Source organism: Perognathus longimembris, chromosome 17, assembly GCF_023159225.1.
Source record: "Perognathus longimembris pacificus isolate PPM17 chromosome 17, ASM2315922v1, whole genome shotgun sequence".
NCBI classification, from domain to species: Eukaryota; Metazoa; Chordata; class Mammalia; order Rodentia; family Heteromyidae; genus Perognathus; species Perognathus longimembris.
The window spans coordinates 55,698,314-55,719,280 of record NC_063177.1 but is presented as its reverse complement, the minus strand read 5'-3'; the positions used below and the strand labels follow the sequence as shown (position 1 = coordinate 55,719,280).

The 20,967-nt window shown below is 45.9% G+C and overlaps 2 protein-coding genes across 2 annotated transcripts in view; one reads left to right on the top strand and one right to left on the bottom strand.

Annotated features, from left to right (window-relative positions):
- The window catches only part of Nploc4 (NPL4 homolog, ubiquitin recognition factor), a 69,326-nt gene continuing 48,359 nt past the window's right edge, over window positions 1–20,967 (top strand). Inside the window, exons 1-4 of the mRNA XM_048366766.1 lie at window positions 1–199; window positions 5,299–5,379; window positions 8,241–8,353; window positions 20,743–20,916. Of these exons, the coding sequence (XP_048222723.1) occupies window positions 185–199; window positions 5,299–5,379; window positions 8,241–8,353; window positions 20,743–20,916 (383 nt within the window). The 5' untranslated portion in view covers window positions 1–184. The remainder of the gene's footprint in view (window positions 200–5,298; window positions 5,380–8,240; window positions 8,354–20,742; window positions 20,917–20,967) is intronic.
- On the bottom strand, window positions 14,202–16,124 carry LOC125366217 (GA-binding protein subunit beta-2-like). The gene is given in 3 exon segments (XM_048366767.1): window positions 14,202–14,895; window positions 14,897–15,290; window positions 15,292–16,124. Coding segments are annotated over 3 exon segments (1,251 nt in total). The 5' UTR covers window positions 15,927–16,124; the 3' UTR covers window positions 14,202–14,673.

The following is a 20,967-nucleotide window of genomic DNA, read 5'->3' as shown; positions in this document are numbered from 1 at the left end:
CGTTCCGCGAGACACCGGACGTCGGGGCGACTGGCGTAGCCGGGCGGCGAAGCTGGAGCGGCGGTGGCGGCGGCGGCGGGAGGCCGGGGCCGGGGCTGAGGCCGGGGCTTCGAGGCCCGTGGGGCGGCAGGCAGCGGCGACGGCGGCGACCCGGGGCCCGGCCGCGGAGGCCGACGCGGACGCCATGGCCGAGAGCATCGTGAGTGCGGCGGCCGGGCGGGAGCGGGCGCCGGGATGAGGCAGCAGATTTGCCGGCGCCCTGGGCGGGCCGCGCGCGGCGGGGGCCCGGGGCCCGGGGCGGCCGGCTCGGCCCCCGCGCCCGCCCGGGCCGCGCCCGGCGGCGGGAGGAGGCCGGCGGGGCGACCCCGGCCTCGGGCGCCCGCGCCGCCTCCCCGCCCGCCGGGCCCGGGCTCGAGCCTCCCTCCCCGCGGCCGGGCGGCGTCGCCCCCGCGGGCTCGGGGAAACTTGTGCAGTGGCACTTTTTCCCCGCGCCGGGACGCAGCCCCGCGCCTCTCCCCGCAACGTGCGAAGTGTCACCGCGGGGACCGGGAAGCCAGGCCGGGCAGCGTTCCTCCCCGCGTCGGTGTGGCCGGCGGGGCCGGGTGGAGGGGGGAGCCGGCCGGCCCACGGGAGACTGGATCCCGCTCCGAGGCCCGGGGCGGGGGGCGGGGGCACCGCCGCGTGACCGGCAGCGCCGGCGCTCCCGCCCGCCACAGCCTCGCCGGTGGCCCCCCGGTGTTGCTAAGGGCGCGTGGCGTTCTCCGCGCCCGGCCGGAGCTCCAGGCTCTCCCCTCAGGGCGCCCGCGTCCCGGGGCGCTGCCTTCAGGGGCCCCCGGCCCTCCCCACCCCCAGTGCGAGTTTCTCTCCTCCAGAGATGGGCGGAATGGAGACAACACCCTAGGGACACCTCAAAGGCTGACGCCTTTTAAAAATAACATTTACCAGCTTGGATGACTTGCCCAGAAATAGGTCAGTTTATCAGAACCCAGAACTGCTTTCAAATTTTCTCGTTGCTTGCCATGATTTTTTTTTTTAAATGAGTTTAAGCAACTGTTCCAAGTGAGTTCTAGACTTTTTCTACTTATTCGTATGAGTCTAGGCTCTCAGGAGGGCATTGGGCATTAGGCTGCAAGGAATTAAAACACCATCCAGAATTGCTTTCATTGGCTTTTCTTTTTCTGTAAGTTCAGAAAGAGTTTTTTTTTTTTTTTTTTTAAAGTTCTGTGGTCAGCTGGGAATGTGGCCTAGTGGCAGAGTGCTTGCCTAACATGCATGAAGCCTTGGGTTTGATTCCCCAGCACCACATACACAGAAAAGGCCAGAAGTGGCGCTGTGGCTCAAGTGGCAGAGTGCTAGCCTTGAGCAAAAAGAAGCCAGGGACAGCGCTCAGGCCCTGAGTCCAAGCCCCAGGACTGGCAAAAAAAAAATAAATTAAAATTTTGTGGTGACGGTGATTTATGTTTTACTAGTTCTAACTCTCCCAAGAAAAAAAAGTTTTCTGTGCTATTTTTTCCCCCATCCTTCCTTCCATTCCCACCCCCCATTTTTTTTTGGGGGGGGGGTCCTGGCTCTGTCCTTGAGCTCTTTTCCCAAGGCTAGTGCTCAACCACTTTGAGCCACAGTGCCACTTCTGGTTTTTTCAGTAGTTAATTGGAGATGAGAGTCTCCGGAGTCTCAAGGACTTTCCTTCCTGGGCTGTTTTTTCTTTTTGGTGGTTGTTTGTTTTTTTGAGCTGCCATCCTCAAATCTCAGCCTCCTGAGTAGTGGCTAGGATTACAGGCGTGAGTTATCAGCACCTGGCCCTCCTTTCTTCTTTCCTCATTTTTTTTTTTTTTTTGCCAGTCCTGGGCCTTGGACTCAGGGCCTGAGCACTGTCCCTGGCTTCCTTTTGCTCAAGGCTAGCACTCTGCCACTTGAGCCACAGCGCCACTTCTGGCCATTTTCTGTGTATGTGGTGCTGGGGAATCGAACCCAGGCCTCATGTGTATGAGGCAAGCTCTCTTGCCACTAGGCCATATTCCCAGCCCTCAGTCACTTTTTTGTTGTTGTTTGGTTTGTTGTAGGGCTTGACCTCTGCCTGAGTGCTCTTCCTGGGCTCTTTTCCTCAAGGCTAGGGCTCTACCACTTTGAGCCAAAGCTCCACTTCCAGTTTTTTGAGTCATTAATTGGAGATAAGAGTCTCATTGGGACTTTCCTACCCAAATTGGCTTTGAACCTTGATCCTCAGATCTCAGTCTCTTGAGTAGCTAGGATTACAGGTGTGAGCCACTGGTGTCCAGCAGAGTTCATTGCTTTTTAACATGCTTCAGTGTTGGAGATAGATATCTGAATGGACAATGAACATATTTACCTTGGGGTGTGTATTTTCTCTAAACATTAAACCTAGAATGAAGAGCACTAAAAATTAGTTGTCAAAATAAATAATTTATATTTGCATTTAACACTGGTGAGTGGGAATGACAAAATTAGATATGATTAAGAAGTAGAAGGAAGTGGAGCTGTAGCTCAAGTGGTAGAGCACTAGCCTTGAGAAAATAGCTCTGGGAGGGACTACGCCTTGGGCCTGAGTTCAAAAGTCCTAGGCTTGGCTGGGAATATGACCTAGCAGTAGAGTGCTTGCCTCGTGTACATGAAGCCCTGGATTCGATTCCTCAGCACCACATAATTAGAAAAAGCTGGAAGTGGTAGAGTGCTAGCCTTGAGCAAAAAGAAGCCAGGGACAGTGCTCAGGCCCTGAGTTCAGGCCCCAGGACTGGCAAAAAAACAAAACAAGCCAAAAAAAAAAGTCCCAGGCTTGGCGCACACACACACACACACACACACACACACACACACACACACACACACACACACACACACACACACACACACACACACACACACACACACACACACACACACACACACACACACACACACACACACACACACACACACACACACACACACACACACACACACACACACACACACACACACACACACACACACACACACACACACACACACACACACACACACACACACACACACACACACACACACACACACACACACACACACACACACACACACACCAGAAATGTACATGGTGTTTTTTGCTCTTTAGCAATCAGAATTATTCAGGACAAAGTCTGAAAAAAAGTTGAGAACATATAGGGGCAAAGTCAAGTGAAAGTTGTCAGAAGAGAAAGGGCCATGCTATTTTAGGAAAAGCTAGGTTATACATTTTACACACACACACACACACACGCACACGCACACACCCGCGTGCTGTCCCTGAGCTCTTCGGCTCAAGGCTAGTGCTCTACCACTTGAGCCACAGTGCCACTTCTGGTTTTCTGATGGTTCATTGGAGATGAGAGTCTCATGGACTTTACTGCTCGAGTTCACTTTGGACTACAGTCCTCAGATCTCAGCCTCCTGAGTAGGTGGTAGTATGAGCCACTAGCACCCAGCCCTAGGTTATATTTTCTGAGACAGGGTCTCACTATGTAGCTCGGTTTTAACTATTCTTCGGCCCCAGCCTCCTGAGTGCTAGGATTAAGAAAGGCTATCATGGGCTGGGAATGTGGCTTAGTGGTAGAGGGCTTGCTTAGCATGCATGAAGCCCTGGGTTCGATTCCTCAGCACTACATATACAGAAAAAGCCAGAAGTGGCGCTGTGGCTCAAGTGGTAGAGTGCTAGCCTTGAGCAAAAAGAAGCCACGGACAGTGCCTAGGCCTTGAGTCCAAGCTCCAGGACTGGCAAAAAGAAAAAGAAAAAAAGAAACGCTGTCATGCCCAGTTATTACTCTTAGTTTGCTAACAATGGACTTGGTTGACAGCCATTGTGGCATATTGTGTATCAGTGGAAATCTTTTAAAACAATGCCTTGCCACTTTTTTCATCTACTTAGTATTGTTAGGAGAAACTACAGTGTGAACATTTTCTGGCATGCGCTTGTTTCTCCCCTCTCACTCCTCCGGTGATTGGCCAGCGGTTGCTTTATTTTGGGGCATGCTAGTTCATGCTCTCTGACTAAAGCAGGGACTGGTATAGCAGCCAGCGTAATCACTTTCCCTTGAAAGAACTTCATCAGTGTAAAAAATAAGGCCTAGAAAGTAGTGCATGTTTAGTAAAGTCTTCCACCTTCTTTATGCTTGCTACGAAAATATTTTTCACACTTTTCCCCTTTATTGTCAAAGTGGAGTACAGAGCGGTTACAGTTTCATATGTAAGGCAGCAAGTACATTTCCTGTTCAACTTGTTACCTCCCTCATTTTTTCCCCACCTCCCCTGTCCCCCTGAAAATATTTTGTTAAACTCTTGTTAAAATTGATTATGGGGTGAAAGACCTGCCCACCTTCCTTTCTCACCCTCTTTCTCTTGAGGGCTTCCTGAATGTTAGATAAGTAGTTGAAGTTGTACCAATTAAGCTATGGCCCAGCGTCCCCCTTTTCTTTATGATGGTGCTGTGGTTTGAACTCTGGGCTTGTACTTGCTAAATAGACACTCTACTCTTGAGCAGCTCTGCCAATCTCTCTTCTTTTGTCCTTTTTTTTTTTTTTTTAACTGTCTTGCTACCTTATCTGGGATGGCCTTGAACTCCTATGTAGCTGGGATTATAGGCACGCACCACCGTGTCTAGACCTTTATTTAAAAAAATAAAAACAACTAAAAGTAAATAACAAGATTTTCTGTAATTCCTTGTCATTCTGTTGTGTATATAGATTCTAGAATAAGGAGATGTTTTGTAAAGAACTCAGCCATTCATGATGTTTTTAATTTTTTTCTTTTTTTTTTTTTTTTTGCCAGTCCTGGGCCTTGAACTCAGGGCCTGAGCACTGTCCCTGGCTTCTTCTCGCTCAAGGCTAGCACTCTGCCGCTTGAGCCACAGCACCGCTTCTGGCGGTTTTCTGTATATGTGGTGCCGGGGAATCGAACCTAGGGCCTCGTGTATCCGAGGCAGGCACTCTTGCCACTAGGCCATATCCCCAGCCCATTTTTTTCTTTCTTGATTTTGTAAGTTGAAAGAAAAAAAAGTGTTTCAGATATAACTATAAATAATGATTAGATATTGAGGTATTTTTCTGTATGAAACAAGGGTTTTGAATCAGGACCATACTCAGGCTGCCCACTTAGCTTAAGGAGGTAGAGCTCACCATTGTGCTTCTCTACTACAGATATGTATAGAGAGAGGTATTGAAATGGAAAGGATGATGTTTGCTTAGATGCTGAAAGATTGCGGATGAGGGTTTTGAAAGTAGATCAACATCTTACTAGGCCCAAGTAATCATCTTTTTAAATTTATAACAGATCATCCGAGTCCAGTCTCCGGATGGAGTAAAGCGGATCACAGCAACAAAAAGAGAAACAGCTGCAACCTTTTTGAAAAAGGTACCATGGGTGTGCACGTTGACTTTTCAGAGTCCCCTCACTCTTCACTGTTCCCATCTGTGCGTTTTCCTCTCCTTTCCTCATTTCCTTTCTTCTCCCATCAAACAGATAAAGCTCCTGGCAAAATGTTCCCACTCTTGGCATTAGTGTGCATTGCTTTCTCCATAGAAAAAACATTACTTTGGAAGTGGAGCTCAAGGGGTAGAATGCTGGCCGTGAGCACAAAAGCTCAGGGACAGTGTTGAGGCCCAGAGTTGAGGCCCAGAGTTGAAGCCCTAGGACTGGACAAAAACAAGCAAAGGGATCCTTCTCTTTCAGGATCCCACATTTAACAGTAGGATCCTCCATGATGGTATCTTACCCTTTTATTACAATTACTTTATTATTTCTTTTTTTTTCCCCCAGTCCTGGGTCTTGGACTTAGGACCTGAGCACTGTCCCTGGCTTCTTTTTGCTCAAGGCTAGCACTCTGCCACTTGAGCCACAGTGCCACTTCTGGCCATTTTCTATATATGTGGTGCTGGGTAATTGAACCCAGGGCTTCATGTATATGAGGCAAGCACTCTTGTTACTAGGCCATATTCCCAGCCCTTATTTATTGATTGATTGATTGATTGATTGATTGCCAGTCCTGGGCCTTGGACTCAGGGTCTGAGCACTGTCTCTGGCTTCTTTTTTGCTCAAGGCTAGCACTCTGCCACTTGAGCCACAGCGCCACCTCTGGCCTTCCCTATATATGTGGTGCTGAGGAATCGAACCCAAGGCTTCATGTATATGAGGCAAGCACTTTTTGCCACTAGGCTATATTCTCAGCCCAGGACATCTAGATTTAACTTGGCTTTTTCTTCAAGGCTGGCTTAAAACTGGCTCTACTGTCTCAGCCACACCTTTACTTCCTGCTATGTTTTTTTTTTTTTTTTGGTTAATTAGAGATAAGAGTCTCTGGAATTTGTTTTCCTGGACAGGCTTTGAACCCTGTTCCTCAGATTTCAACTTCCTGAGTAGCTAGGATTAGAGTGACTAGCGCTTAGCTCAACTTTGTCTTTCTAAATTCTTACATCTCAGCCTACTTAGTAGGTAGAATTGCTGGCCTGGCTTTAAATTCATTCTTGTATCCTTTTTTTTTGGCCAGTCCTGGGCCTTAGACTCAGGGCCTGAACACTATCCCTGGCTTCTTTTTGCTCAAGGCTAGTACTCTACCATAGTGCCACAGCACCACTTTTGGCTGTTTTCTATATATGTGGTGCTGGGGAATCGAACCCAGGGTTTCATGTATACGAGGAAAGCACTCTTGCCACTGGGCCATATTCTTAGCCCCTCTTGGGTCCTTAGTAATCAAACCTTCTGGGTCCCAGCATGTAGGATTGCTTAGTGTTTGTTGAATTTATGTTTGACTTCCTGGCATGTAGCAGAGTGCCTGGCACATTTTTTAATTCATTGTACCTCTGTTTTTAGTGTTCATATTTGGAATTGTGAATTTGTACTTCATTCAAAAGTAGAAATTAAACTTTCTACACGTGACCATGAGTATTTGCTTCACACTTTTTTTTGGCGTGGGGGTGGCACATGGCAGTACTGGATTTTAAACTCAGGGCTTCATGATTAGTAATTCGACATTGTACCATGTGTCTTGTACTTCCTGAATTTTTTTTGTGTTGTTTTTGGGACTTGAATTCTGGGCCTGGGTGCTGTCCCTCAGCTCTTCAGCTCAAAACTTAGCTCTCTACCACTTGAGCCACAGCACCACTTCTGATTTTCTGGTGGATAATTGGAAATGAGTCTCATGGGCTTTCCTGCCCAGGCTGGCTTTGAACCATAATCCTCAGACATCAGCCTCCCGAATAGCTAGGATTGAAGGTGTGAGCCACCAGTGCCCAGCTCTGGTCGTGAATTTTTTGTTGCCAGTTTCAGGATTTGAACGTGGGTCCTACACTGCCTTAACTAGGCCTGCTTGCTTGGCTGACACTAATACTTGAGCCATGCCTCCCGGCTGGCTTTTTGCTAGTTCATTTGGACATGTTTTTTTGTGAGTTTTTCTGCCTGGGCTGGTTTCAATCCATAATTGTCCAGGTATCAGTCTTCTGAGTAGCTAAGATGACACTGGTGCTTAGCCCTGCTTTTTGCTGCTGTTGTTTTTTTGCCAGTCCTGGGAGTTGAACTCAGAGCCTCACCACTGTCCCTGAGCTTCTTTTGCTCAAGGCGAGCACGTCTACCACTTGAGCCACAGTGCTACTTCCAGCCTTTTCTGTGTATGTGGTGCTGAGGAATTGAAACCCAGGGCTTCATGCATGCTAGGCAAGCACTCTACCGTTAAACCACATTCCCAGCTTCTTGCTTCAGATTCTTTTTTTTTGATATTTTGTTAACTCAGTGTATTTATAAAAGGAAAGGCTCTATGAAAATACACTTAACTGGGAAAAATAAATAAAACTGGACAAATCTTGCTTCAGATTTTTTTTTTTTTGGCCAGTCCTGGGGCCTTGGACTCAGGGCCTGAGCACTGTCCCTGGCTTCTTTATGCTCAAGGCTAGCACTCTGCCACTTGAGCCACAGCGCCACTTCTGGCCGTTTTCTATATATGTGGTGCTGGGGAATTGAACCCAGGGCCTCATGTATACGAGGCAAGCACTCTTGCCACTAGGCCATATCCCTTGCTTCAGATTATTAAATGCATTTACAGAAGCCCTTTATTTTGGGCTGCTTTTCCTCTTTGTATTGGCCCTTGCATGAATGGTATACATTTCCTTAAGTGAGAGTGACATAATGAGTTTGGCTAATGAGGAACTGTTGTTCTATTGTAATGTGTAATATGTGTAATATGTACTATTACTTTTTTTTAAATCAAATCTCTGGGCTTTTAGGTTGCAAAGGAGTTTGGCTTTCAAAACAATGGCTTCTCAGTTTACATCAATAGAAACAAGACTGGAGAGATAACAGCATCGTCCAGCAAATCCCTCCATTTGCTAAAAATCAAGTAAGTGATCACCTAGGAGACCATGGAATAGGAAGGACCCCAGCCCATTGACTACCCGAGGCTGCTTAGGGTTTTTCCTGTTTCCTCCTTCTGGTTCTCTACTTACTGTCATGCTCATTGGCCACAGTGCAGAGAATCTGTTTTCTGGGTCGATGAGCAGCAAACACAACTGTTTTGCTGTTACTGCTAAGAAGGTCTGACTGATGTTTTAGAACTCTGGAATTATCAGGAGAAGCTACTGGTCTCAGTGTAGAATATACAATGGAGTCAGCTACTTGTCTGAAGGGAAGGACTTGGTTTGGAACACAGGTCTGTGTGAAGAAATCATGCCATGTCAGTTTTGCTGTCTAGGAAGACAGGTTGAAGAGTCGTTTCCTATCTTCACTCCTTTGAGTCTGTTGTCATTGAGGCTTTGGCATGGTGACTTCTTACCCATGATTTGTGTAGATGGTGTTTTGCAGACAGCTGTGTTGCTTGGCTGTGTCCATAGCTTTTTTTTTTTTTTGGCCAGTCCTGGGTCTTGGACTCAGGGCCTGAGCACTGTCCCTGGCTTCTTCTTGCTCAAGGCTAGCACTCTGCCACTTGAGCCACAGCTCCACTTCTGGCCATTTTTTTTCTGTATATGTGGTGCTGGGGAATTGAACCCAGGGCCTCATGTATACGAGGCAAGCATTCTTGCCGCTAGGCTATATCCCCAGCCCCTGTCCATAGCTTTTTTTTTTTTTTTGCCAGTTCTGGGCCTTGGACTCAGGGCCTGAGCACTGTCACTGGCTTCTTCCCGCTCAAGGCTAGCACTCCGCCACTTGAGCCACAGTGCCGCTTCTGGCCGTTTTCTGTATATGTGGTGCTGGGGAATCGAACCTAGGGCCTTGTGTATCCGAGGCAGGCACTCTTGCCACTAGGCTATACCCCCAGCCCTGTCCATAGCTTTTTTAATGCTGTAAGCATGGAGTTAAGTTGGATGCTGGTGGCTCATGCCTCTAATTCTAGCTACTCAGGAGGCTGAGATCATGGTTCCAAGCCAGCATAGGCATAAAACGTCTGAGATTTTTTTTTTTAAATTTTTGTACTAATCCGGGGTTTGAACTCAGGGCCTAAGTGCTGTCTTTGAGCTTCTATGCTCATGGCAAGTGCTCTACCACTTGAGCTGTAGCTCTACTTTCAGCTTTTTGGTGGCTAATTGGAGATGAGTCTTGTGGACTTGCTTGCCTGGGCTGGCTTCAAACTGGGATCTTCAGATCTTAGCCTCCTGAGTAGCTAGGATTACAGGTGTGAGCCACCAGAGCCCAGCTGACTCGTGTCTGCAATAAACTAGCAAAATGCTGTAACTGGAGCTGTCACTCATGTGGCAAAGTGTTAGCCTTGAGTGAAAAAGCAGTGCAAACTCAGCACTGAGGACCAGACTTCAAGCCCGAGACCCAGCACTGAAAACAACAAAAAAACAGTGTGGGGTCGAGTAATTACGTCCTATGGAGCTGAACATACTTGTTCTTTGGCCCTTTATAGAAGTTTGCTCACTCTGATCTAAACTTCTTGAGCACACCTTCATATGCATTAGTGAGCAGAGTGCTTGCTTTTCCTTCATTCTTTTTTTTTTAATTCAATTATTTTATATCAATATAAAAATTATTTTGTGTGCCAAAGATTTCTAATATTATTGAACAGACACAGAAATTTTAATAATGCAATGGTAAAGCTGAAGTAGAGGGAAATCAAAGTAAAAAAAAATAATATATATCTGGCAGAGAAAAAGAATCTCTTTTAAGGCACTGAGTTCAAAACAGACAACCCTAACGCCAAGTTCTTTCATGATTTAATCAAGATACCCTAACTCTGGCATCAACTTAGAGGTCCCACAAAGTTAGGAAGGGAATGTACATTTATGCATTTACAGTTAATTTCCCTGAAACCAGTATTGAAATTCTTTTTTTCCATCTTTTTACAACAAAGGCTTGAGACCAAAATGCAAATACAGGGTCAGAATTCCTGACATTAATACTGATTGCTAAAGCAGCATTATTTTAAAGCAGGTACCACCTGAAACTCCCAAGTTCCTGTGAGTCAAGCACCAGTGCTCAACTATTTTCTGCTGATTCTCAATAAACCAACACCTCCCCCCCACCCCCCCAAAAAAAGTTGGAATCACCAGGCACCAGTGACTCATGCTTGTAATCCTAGCTACTTAGGAGGCTGAAATCTAAGGAACTTTGTTCAAAGCCAGCCTGGGTAGGAAAGGCGGTGAGACTCTTCAGTTAACTACCAGAAAACTGGAAATGGCACTGTGGCTCAAAGCAGTAGAGCTCTAGACTTGAGGGAAAAAGCTCAAGGACAGTACCCAAGACTTGAGTTCAAGCCCCATGACCGACAAAAACAGTTGGAGTCTTCTAAACTCAAAGAACTAGGCTCCATCTTAATGATTTCCATGGCTGATTCAGTTATGAAAATTCAATATTTATCCTTTGTGTAGGCTTGAACTCGGCCTCATTGCTGTCTCTTAGCTTTTTCACTCAAGTTTACTCTACCACACTTGAGTCACAGCTCTACTTCTGACAGCTCCACTTCTGGCTTTTTGCTGCTGGTTAATTGGATCTTTCTGCCTAGGCTGGCTTTAAACTGTTATCCTCAGATTTCAGCCTCCAAAGTAGTTACTAGGATTACAGACATGAGCCGCTTGTACTCAGATTTTTTTGTTTTGTCTTTCCTTTCCTTTCTAAATTTATTTTTTATTTTCAGACAATATTTCTATGTAGTCCAGGCTGGTCTCCCATTCTTGATCCTTTTGCCTCAGTCTCCTGAGTGCTAAGACTAATGGTCCGACCCTTCAATTTTTTTTTTCTTCTGGGGCCTGACCCCACTCAGCTTTACACTCTCAGCTTTTATGCTCCAAGCTAGCACTCTACCACTTGGGTCATACCTCCAGTCTTCAATATTTAATTTCTAACTACTTTGAAGGTATCCTGACCCATCACCCTCTCCATGTTAATATAACTGGAGATCAAATCCTTCTTCTCTTTCTGGGATGCTAAACAGTCTCTTCCAAGTAAATAAAAATGATACCTTTATTCCCAAGCATCTCCCTCCCTACCTCTTCTCTCATAAACTCCTATCTTAGATACTCTATTGTCAAAAATGACTTGAGCTGTGTTCAAGGTGTTTTTTTTGTTTTTTTTTTTTGAGTGCAAACATATCTTTTTCAATTCTCACTATAGGTGGGGACTCTATATGCACAGAAGGGAGTGTCAGATGGACACCCCCATTCCCAATCAGTGCCTCCAGGAGTGAGGTTGTTGGGCTTGGATATCTTGGGTTAACCTCTACTCCCTTAATGGGGGAGGGAGGACTAAAACCAACATGTACACAAAGAATAAAGGCAACAGATACCTTAAATGATTCTTGGTTCTTGGCCCTTGTAGTTAAGCTAAGGCCAGAAATGCCAACCTGGCAGCCAAATTGTTAGCACTTGATTCCCAAAGTGACTCAGAAGAAGAAGAAAAAGAAAGTACTTCAAACGGGAATAGGATAATTTGATAGCAGTTTCAATTTTACATTTTCTCTTATGTATTCATCTGGGAAGTGCTAGGTACTCAAAACCAAGGTGAAAACCTAGCTTAGGTGGCTAGTAGCCAAGATTGATTTCAAAACCAATCCTATGTCTAAATGCCTCTAACAGCCAATTGTGTTTGCTAAATTTGGCTTGGGGAATTACATTTTCAGTCTGTTTTGAGCCCAAAATGATTCTGCACCTTGGAACACTACAAATTACTTCACTGATCAAGGTAAATTGAATCAAGTTAACTTGTCAAGTTATTTTCCAAATTAAGAATCCATGTGGGGCTGGGGATATGGCCTGGTGGCAAGAGCGCTTGCCTTGTATACATGAGGCTCTGGGTTCAATTCCCCAGCACCACATATATAGAAAATGGCCAGAAGTGGCGCTATGGCTCAAGTGGCAGAGTGCTAGCCTTGAGCAAAAAGAAGCCAGGGACAGTGCTCAGGCCCTGAGTCCAAGGCCCAGGACTCCCAAAAAAAAAAGAATCCATGTTTGATGGGTGCTGATGGCTCATGCCAGTAATCCTAGCTTCTCAGGAGGCTGAGATCTGAGGATCACCGTTCAAAGCCAGCCTGGACAGGAAGGTTATATCTTATCTCCAATTAACCACCAAAAAACCCCCAAGTAGAGCCATGTCTCAAGTGGTAGAGTGCTAGTCGAGCAAAAAAAGCTCAAAACAGTGTCCAGGACCTGAGTTCAATTCTTAGGACTGGCACCAGGAAAAAAAAAACAAAAGCATGTTTCCCCATGCCCTTTAATTAAGAAAACCACATTCTAATCAATCATTCAAATGTTTACTTGGCCAATCTCTCTCAGGTTTCTTCTCATTTACAAACAAGCAAGCAAGTGTAAAATGGTGAGAGCTGGATTTCTAAGGCAATAACCTATACAATGTAACTTCTTCACAACTTTTCTCTCTCCATCCCATTTCTTTGTTTCTTTCTCTTTTAAACCCTCATGCTGACATACAAAGAAAAGGAAGCAATGAGAGCACTTAAACCGAAGGGAGTAGGCAGTAGGAGAAAAGGGAGGAGGGTAGACAAAGGGGCCAGAATCTTGGATTTCTCACTTTATCCCACAGATAGTTGCTATTCCCCTGGTCAATATGCATTGACAAGACACAAAGCTCTGTATTAGGCCCAAGCTTAGAGAAACAGAGCAATTTATTCACTCAAAATCAAATGGAAATAAAAGTATAATCATCAGCATTCATCATCTCTATTACTCTCCATGATTTGTTTTTTGGCATGTAAGATATAAGTGCCATAGAAAAGTCCATGTATCCCAAATGACAGAAGATTCAACAGAATTTTATAAAATTAAAGAGTTTGAGTTCAATTTTATATAAACAGATGTCTGGAAACAAGTTGTTCAGACTACTCTCCTGGTTACAATTTCCTAAAATACATTCAATGCAAAGTTTTTATCTTAAGACCAGTTTTCATAGCCCAATAAGAAGCCTTTTGCTAGCCGCTTTCCAGCACTCTGAAAACATAGCCAGAGGACTTGGGTGTTATATACAACACCTCTCCCACATAAACAAGTGTTCTTCATAGTTTTAAAATGCTTGATGTCAGGGTTTTTTCTTTTTTGTGCCAGTTCTGGGACCTGAACTTATAACCTTGTGCTCTTGCAGGGCTTTCGTGCTCACAGCTGGTACTCTACTACATCACCAGGCTGGTATTTTGCTGGTTAACTGGAAGTAGTGTGCTGGACTTTTCTGCCTGGGTTGGCTTCAAACCTCAACCCATTAAGTCTCAGCCTCCTGAGTCATTAGAATTATAGGCACGAGCCATTTGTACCCAGCTATTATTTTTAGTTATGTATGTGCTGCTGGAAATTGAACTAGCTTTATCCATGCTAGGTACCCATTCTACCACTGAGTTACACCCCCAGCCATATTTCCTTTTTTTTTTTGGTCAGTCCTGGGCCTTGGACTCAGGGCCTGAGCACTGTCCCTGGCTTCCTTTTTGCTCAAGGCTAGCACTCTGCCACTTGAGCCACAGCGCCACTTCTGGCCGTTTTCTGTATATGTGGTGCTGGGGAATTGAACCCAGGGCCTCATGTATACGAGGCAAGCTCTCTTGCCACTAGGCCATATCCCCAGCCCACATATTTCCATTTTTTAAGCTGACATCTGAGCTATGGACACACGATAGTGACAGAGTTAAATTATGTAGTGCAGGCTGGCCTCAGACTGGCAATCCTACTACCTCAGTCTCCTGAGTGCTGGGATTATAGATGTACACCACCATTCCCAGCTCATAATTTATTTTCAGTAAAATTACCTTCGGATAGTTGAGTGTGCCTGATCCTTTAGAAGCTTTTTATTTCCCCAAAGCTTGCTTCTAATAACCCTCTAATCAGTCCCAAAAACATAAGACAGAAAGTATCAGGTCACTTGAAATTTTCAGGCATAATTATTAAAGGCTCTTGGCGTGTATGTATTAGAAGGATTATTTTGAAATATTTTCATATAAAACCAGTTATTTATAAAAATAATCAACCCACAACATTCAGCACTCATTTGCCTCTATGCTTAACGCATTCAAGTAAGCTAAGAAATTTGGTCCTTATTCTTTAGGTCCCTTAGAAGTGTTCCCTGAACATGGCTTTGGATTCTCCAGTTGCATGCAGAGCCTTCCTGGGCCCAAGCTTCGTATCCTCCTAGAGTTTTCTCAAGGACATTTTTAATTTTTATGTGTTTGTCTTTGTATTTTCTTCTTAAGAGGAATAGGATGTACTCAGTGCACGTTGTGGCCCCTGCATGCTAAGATGAAACAGTTTCTATGGAAACTCCAGTGTTAGTCTCTGTGGTGCCTCCTGAACTCCTGACTTCTGTTCCTCTTTCTTCCACCTCCCACTCTGTTACCACTACAGTGTCCACCTCAGCTATCTCTTCAACCATGGTGAAATCAACTCCATTAGGCTGGTGTTGGGCCATAGCCTCTAGTTTAAGGCGGTACTGTTCTGCCTCCTGCTCTTTCTTTCTTTAGGAGCTGGTGTCGGTATTCCTGAGCTCTTCGATTGGCCTCCTGTAATTGCTGCTGTAGTAATTCTCTTTTGTTGCCTTCCTTGCTTTCTTCCCCAGTGTTTGTTATTTCTTCCATCCTTGATCTCTTTGTCAATGGCAACTTCACTGCCTCTTCTTCCTCTTTCTCTTCCTCTTCCTCTTCAATTATAGTTTCCTCTGCAACCTGACCAGCAGGTACAGTTAGAACTTGATGTCCATCCTGCACAGTTACAATTAATGGCTGGCCAATGCCTCCAGCAGGAATTGCAGTTTGGATATTACCCAGAGGAACTCCATCCGTCACGATGGTGATGACTCTCTGGCCTCCACTGTCCACTACTTGATGGATTGATGAATCAACAGAATTTCCCTTTGAGCTCCTCTGAATTAGCTGAGGTTGTTTTGGTGTTGGTTGAAGAAGCAAGACTAGCGAGGTTAACCACCTCTCCTGAGGTGAAGATGAATGGAGCAGCCACAGTCACAGGGTTAGTCACAGGGTTGGCTCTCTCTGGGTTAGCATTCACCTGATTCTGCATTGCTTCCTGGAGGATGACCAAAATCTCAGCATTGTTCTTCTCCAGCGCTATGTCAAAGGCAGATTTATCAAATTTGCTGAAAGCGTGGACGTCAGCTCCATACTTGATAAATAACTCTACAACATCTCGATGGTGGTGCTCTGTATCCCAATGTAGAGCTGTCATCTTCAGCATGTCCTTGGCGTTCACATCTGCAGCATTCCTGACAAGCAGTTCCACGATGTGGGCATGTCCATCAGCAGCAGCCGTGTGCAGAGGAGTACTATCCACTTTGGTTCTGGCATCCCTGCTAACACCTGCACGAAGGAGCACTTCTGTGGAATAATGGCCGTACTGGGCTGCAAGGTGGAGGGACGATGTTCCAAGCCAGTCTGTGCTGAATGGGGCACCATTTGCCATTAATGTTCTTACTTCGTCATCTTGGCCTTTTCTTGCTGCTTCTAACAACCTCTTCCCCAAGTCCACCAAAGACATCTTTATGCATAGGAACAAATGTTTTGGGGTACCTTCTTGTCTGGGACGCTGCCAGCTCTGCTTCCGCCAAGCCTGCCAGTTTGGTCCTGTTTCTTTCTCTAGTTAAGATTCCCTGTCAGTGACGGCTCCTTTTTAATTTTTATTTTTTTGGCTTTTTTTCATATATGCATATTTTGGGGGCCTCCTCCCCGGCCCCCCCCCCCCCCCCCGTGTGGAGAAATGGAAGAATCAAAAATTCCTTCACTCTTAACTCTGTGGTCACTAGGGGTTAGACTGAGAGTGTAATATGCAGCTGGCCAAGTATTTGTTCACTAGTCAAAACATTGTTCTGTTCTAGTAGTGAGGTTACCTTCAGGATAACTAGGGACAAAGACAAAGTTATAGGGGCTGGGAATATGGCCTAGTGGTAGAGTGCTCGCCTCATATATACGAAGCCCTGGGTTCGATTCCTCAGCACCACGTATATAGAAAAAGCTGGAAGTGGCGCTGTGGCTCAGGTGGCAGAGTGCTAGCCTTGAACAAAAAGAAGCCAGGGGGGCTGGGGATATAGCCTAGTGGCAAGAGTGCCTGCCTCGGATACACGAGGCCCTAGGTTCGATTCCCCAGCACCACATATACAGAAAACGGCCAGAAGCGGCGCTGTGGCTCAAGTGGCCCGAGTGCTAGCCTTGAGCGGGAAGAAGCCAGGGACAGTGCTCAGGCCCTGAGTCCAAGGCCCAGGACTGGAAAAAAAAAAAAAAAAGACAAAGTTATTATTCATTTATTTGTTCTTCCACAGCCACAGACTTTTTACTGGATACCTTTACTGTTGTTTGTGACCTTTTCCAGAGTGACAGGAGTCATCTTTTCCTAGAGCTTTTGCGTTTTTGTTGTTGTTGTTTCGTGTTGTCTTTTGGTGCTGCGAATGGAACCCATGGATTTACATGTAGTAGCCTTTATTTTTGTCTAGGTCTGGGGCTTGAACTTAGGCTTCTGCAGGCCTTGATCTTATTTCAAGGTTAGCATTCTACCACTTGAGCCACAGCTCCCCTTCTGGCTTTTACTGTGACTAACTAAAGATGAGTCTCACATGCTTGATTACCCAGGCTGGTTTTGAACTGTGATCCTCTCATATCAGCCTCCTGAGTAGCTAGGATTACAGATGTGACCTACCAGCACCAGCTAGACAAATATTACACTGATCTATGAGCTATGTCCCTACCCCTTCTGGAGTTTGCTTTACCTCACTCACTGTACTTGTACTTCAGGTGTAGCCACGCCTCCTTCTTTGGTGTACAGTGCCTGTATATGCTAAGTACAGGGAAAACCATGGCTGTGGCTTTTGAACAATTTAGTTTTTTCTTAGCTCAGGCTGTGCTGTCATCTTTTCCCTCTGCCTTGGGAGTGCAGGGGTTCCAGGCATGTACTGCTTGGCTGTGTCTGTTGGTTTGGTTTTTGGCAGTACTAGAGTTTGAACTCAGGAAGTCCTCTTTCCTAGCCAAGTGCTCTGCCCCTTGAACCATAGATAGCCCCAGGCACCCTGTATACTTTATTTTAGCATTACATTTAAAGTAAGGAAAAGTGGAAGAAGAATAAGGAGCATTTTCTGCTTCCCATGCAGGAAATAGGGGTTAACACTCCAGGTGACAGTTTCTGCAGCTTTTATTTTTACTTTTAAAAACAATTTTATTGTTACTAAGATGTTGTACAGAGGGGCCACCATTTCTGATTTCATAAGTCTGGTAATGAGTATGTTTCTGTGTTTTATTTTTTGGATAGTGTCACCTTTTTTGTTTGCTTGTTTTGTTTTTTTGTCAGTCCTGGGGCTTGGACTCAGGGCCTGAGCACTGTCCCTGGTTTCCTTTTGCTCAAGGCTAGCACTCTGCCACTTGAGCCACAGCGCCACTTCTGGCTTTTTCTGTGTATGTGGTGCTGAGGCATTGAACCCAGGGCTTTGTGTATACGAGGCGAGCACTCTACCACTAGGCCTCTTTTTGTGTGTGTGTGGTGAACTCAGGGCTTTGCACTCTGGCTTGGCTTTTTCACTTAAGGTTGGCCCTCTGTCACTTGACCCGCACCTCCACTTCCTCTTTCTCTTTGCTCTGGGGGCACATACTTGGTCCTGTTATTTAACAACCACAGTTTGCTCAGGGACAGCACCCAGGCCCTGAGTTCAAACCCCAGGACTGTTGTGCGTTTCCCCCCCCCCCCCCGCCCAAAAAAAAAAATCTCATGGACTTTCCTACCTGGCTTCTAACTCTGATTCTCATATCTCAAGCCTTCCGAGTAGCTAGGATTACAGGTATGTGTCACTAATACTCAGCCATTTTTCACTTCTTTTTTTCTACTTGAGCTTGAATTCAGGGTTTAGGTACTGTCTCTGAGCTTTCATGCTCAAGGCTAGCTCTACCACTTGAGCCATAACACCACTTCTTTTTTTTGGAGATAAAGAGTCTCATGGCCGTTACTACCTGGTCTAGCTTCGAATCACAACCCTCAAGATCTCAGCCTCCTCCTGGTTAGCTAAGATTACAAGCATGAGCCACCAGCACCCAGCTTATTTTCCACTTTCTAATCTGGTGGTGGACTTCTGTCACTCACAGTGGCCACACTACTCTCAGCTCTATCTGGGAAAGTTCTTGTTCTAATAGCAGTTTGCTTCTGTGTTAGAATTTCAGCACTTGAGGGCTGTGAATGGCTTATTGGCAAGAGTGCTCGCCTCGTATACATGAAGCCCTGGGTTCGATTCCATAGCACCGCATATATAGAAGTGGCCAGAAGTGGCGCCGTGGCTCAAGTGGCAGAGTGCTAGCCTTGAGCAAAAAGAAGCTAGGGACAGTGCCCAGGCCCTGAGTTCAAGTCCCAGGACTGGCAAAAAAAAAAAATTTAGCACTTGAATCCTGAGTCTGCATCTTAGTATATATTTCTGTCTGCTCTTTGTTTATTTGTTTTGTTTTTGTTGCCAGTCCTGGGGCTTGAACTCAGGGCCTGAGCACTGTCTCTGGTGTCTTTTTGCTCAAGGCTAGCACTCTGCCACTTGAGCCACAGCGCCACTTCTGGCCGTTTTCTGTATATGTGGTGCTGGGGAATCGAACCCAGGGCCTCATGTATACGAGGCAAGCTCTCTTGCCACTAGGCCATATCCCCAGCCCCTGGCCATTTTCTATATATGCGGTGCTGGGGAATCGAACCCAGGGCTTCATGTATAAGAAGCGAGTACTCTACCACTAGGCCATCTTCTCAGCCCTTTCTGTCTGCTCTTGATGGTGGGCCTATTTCCTTTGTATCTTTCTATTTATTTCTTAAGTTTAATTTTTTGAGAAGTTATATGTGATGGAACAGTTTTGGGTTCCTGAGGACCCAGATTTAGCTTTTCTATAAAGAAAGTTTATGTTTGCTTCTGTGGTCACAGGGAGGCGCTGTGGAGCTGTAACTGAGTTGTGTTCTGTCTTTGGGCTTCCTGATCTCAGTAGCATCAGGTGCACCCCGTCCCACAGCATGGCAGAAAAGGCCCCTTCAGTGGAGCTGGCCTTTTTCTGTGCTGCATGGTAGATGGAGGCAGACAGGGTTTTTCTAGTTTGAGCTTACGGATGCTCCTCAGTTCTTCAGATTCTCTTTGGACATCTGGTCTCATGGGGCAGTTTCAGCAGCTTATGCTGGGCAGGTGTGTTCATGGCCTGGTCTGGGATTGTCTAGTGAACAACTGTGAGGCTCTTGATCTTGGCCTTAGCTCAGAGCCTGCACGGAGCCACATCCTCTTCTATTATTTACTGCACTGCTGGGTTTGGTGCCCCTGCGTGTTAGTTTTCTTAAGCACACAGCAGTCTTTTTTAGAGTGTATTTGGTAAAATTGATCCAGTGTCTGAGTCAAGTATTTTAGAGCTGGAGGATGTTTAAGACTAATTCACTGCTGCAAACAGAAGTCTCTGAATACAATTTGGCAGTTTTGTCACTCCTGAATTATGGACGGGAAAGGAGGTAAGAGCAGATCTGTTGAAGAGCTGTTGCCATGCTCCTTGAAGTCCATATATCCTTTTAGTGCTTGTACTTCTGGCTCTGCTCCATTTTGGTTTGGTGTCTGTGCGTTTCAGGGGCCAAATGTTCTTTCAGGCTTCTGTCCGTGGCTTTTCTTTTGTTGTTTTTTTTTGTTTTGCCAGTCCTGCCTGGGGCTTAAACTCAGGGCCTGGGGCTTAAACTCAGGGCCTGGGCACTGTCCTGGGCTTTTTCTGTGTATGTTGTGCTGAGGAATCGATCTCAGGGCTTCGTGAATGCTAGGAACGCACTCTACCACTAGGCCAAACTCATGGCCCTGACTTTTTTTGAGAAGTTTATTGGAGATAAGAGTCTCATGGACTTTCTCGATTGTGCTGGCTTCCAACTATGGTCCTCTGATCTCAGCCTCCTCAGTAGCTAGGATTATAGGCATGAGCCACCAGTGCCTGGCTTGAAAATTCTCGTGTTTAAAACTGGAAACTTGGGGCTGGGGATATGGCCTAGTGGCAAGAGTATACATGAGGTCCTGGGTTCAATTCTCCAGCACCACATATATGGAAAATGGCCAGAAGTGGCGCTGTGGCCCAAGTGGCAGAGTGCTAGCCTTGAGCAAAGAGAAGCCAGGGACAGTGCTCAGGCCCTGAGTCCAAGGCCCAGGACTGGCCAAAAAAAAAAAAAAAAAAAAGAAAAACAAACCAAAAAAACTGGAAACTTCATTAACTGAGAACTTTTATGATGATGGGGTTTGCCCTTTTCAGCTCTTGGAACTCACATGTTCAGTTTGTTCTGCGTGGCTCATATGGTAGAGAAAAGATGATGTGGACACTTTGTGTTTTTCACACAGGCATGGCGATTTGTTGTTCCTGTTTCCCTCAAGCCTTGCTGGACCCTCATCAGAGATGGAGACATCAACCTCACTGGGCTTAAAGCCCTTTGTTCCCAATGTGGTGGAGGATGAGATTGATCAGTACCTCAGCAAGCAGGACGGGAAGATTTACAGGAGCCGAGACCCACAGCTGTAAGTGCTTCGTACGCCTCTAGATCCACCTGTAGTTTTTCAAAAAAATTT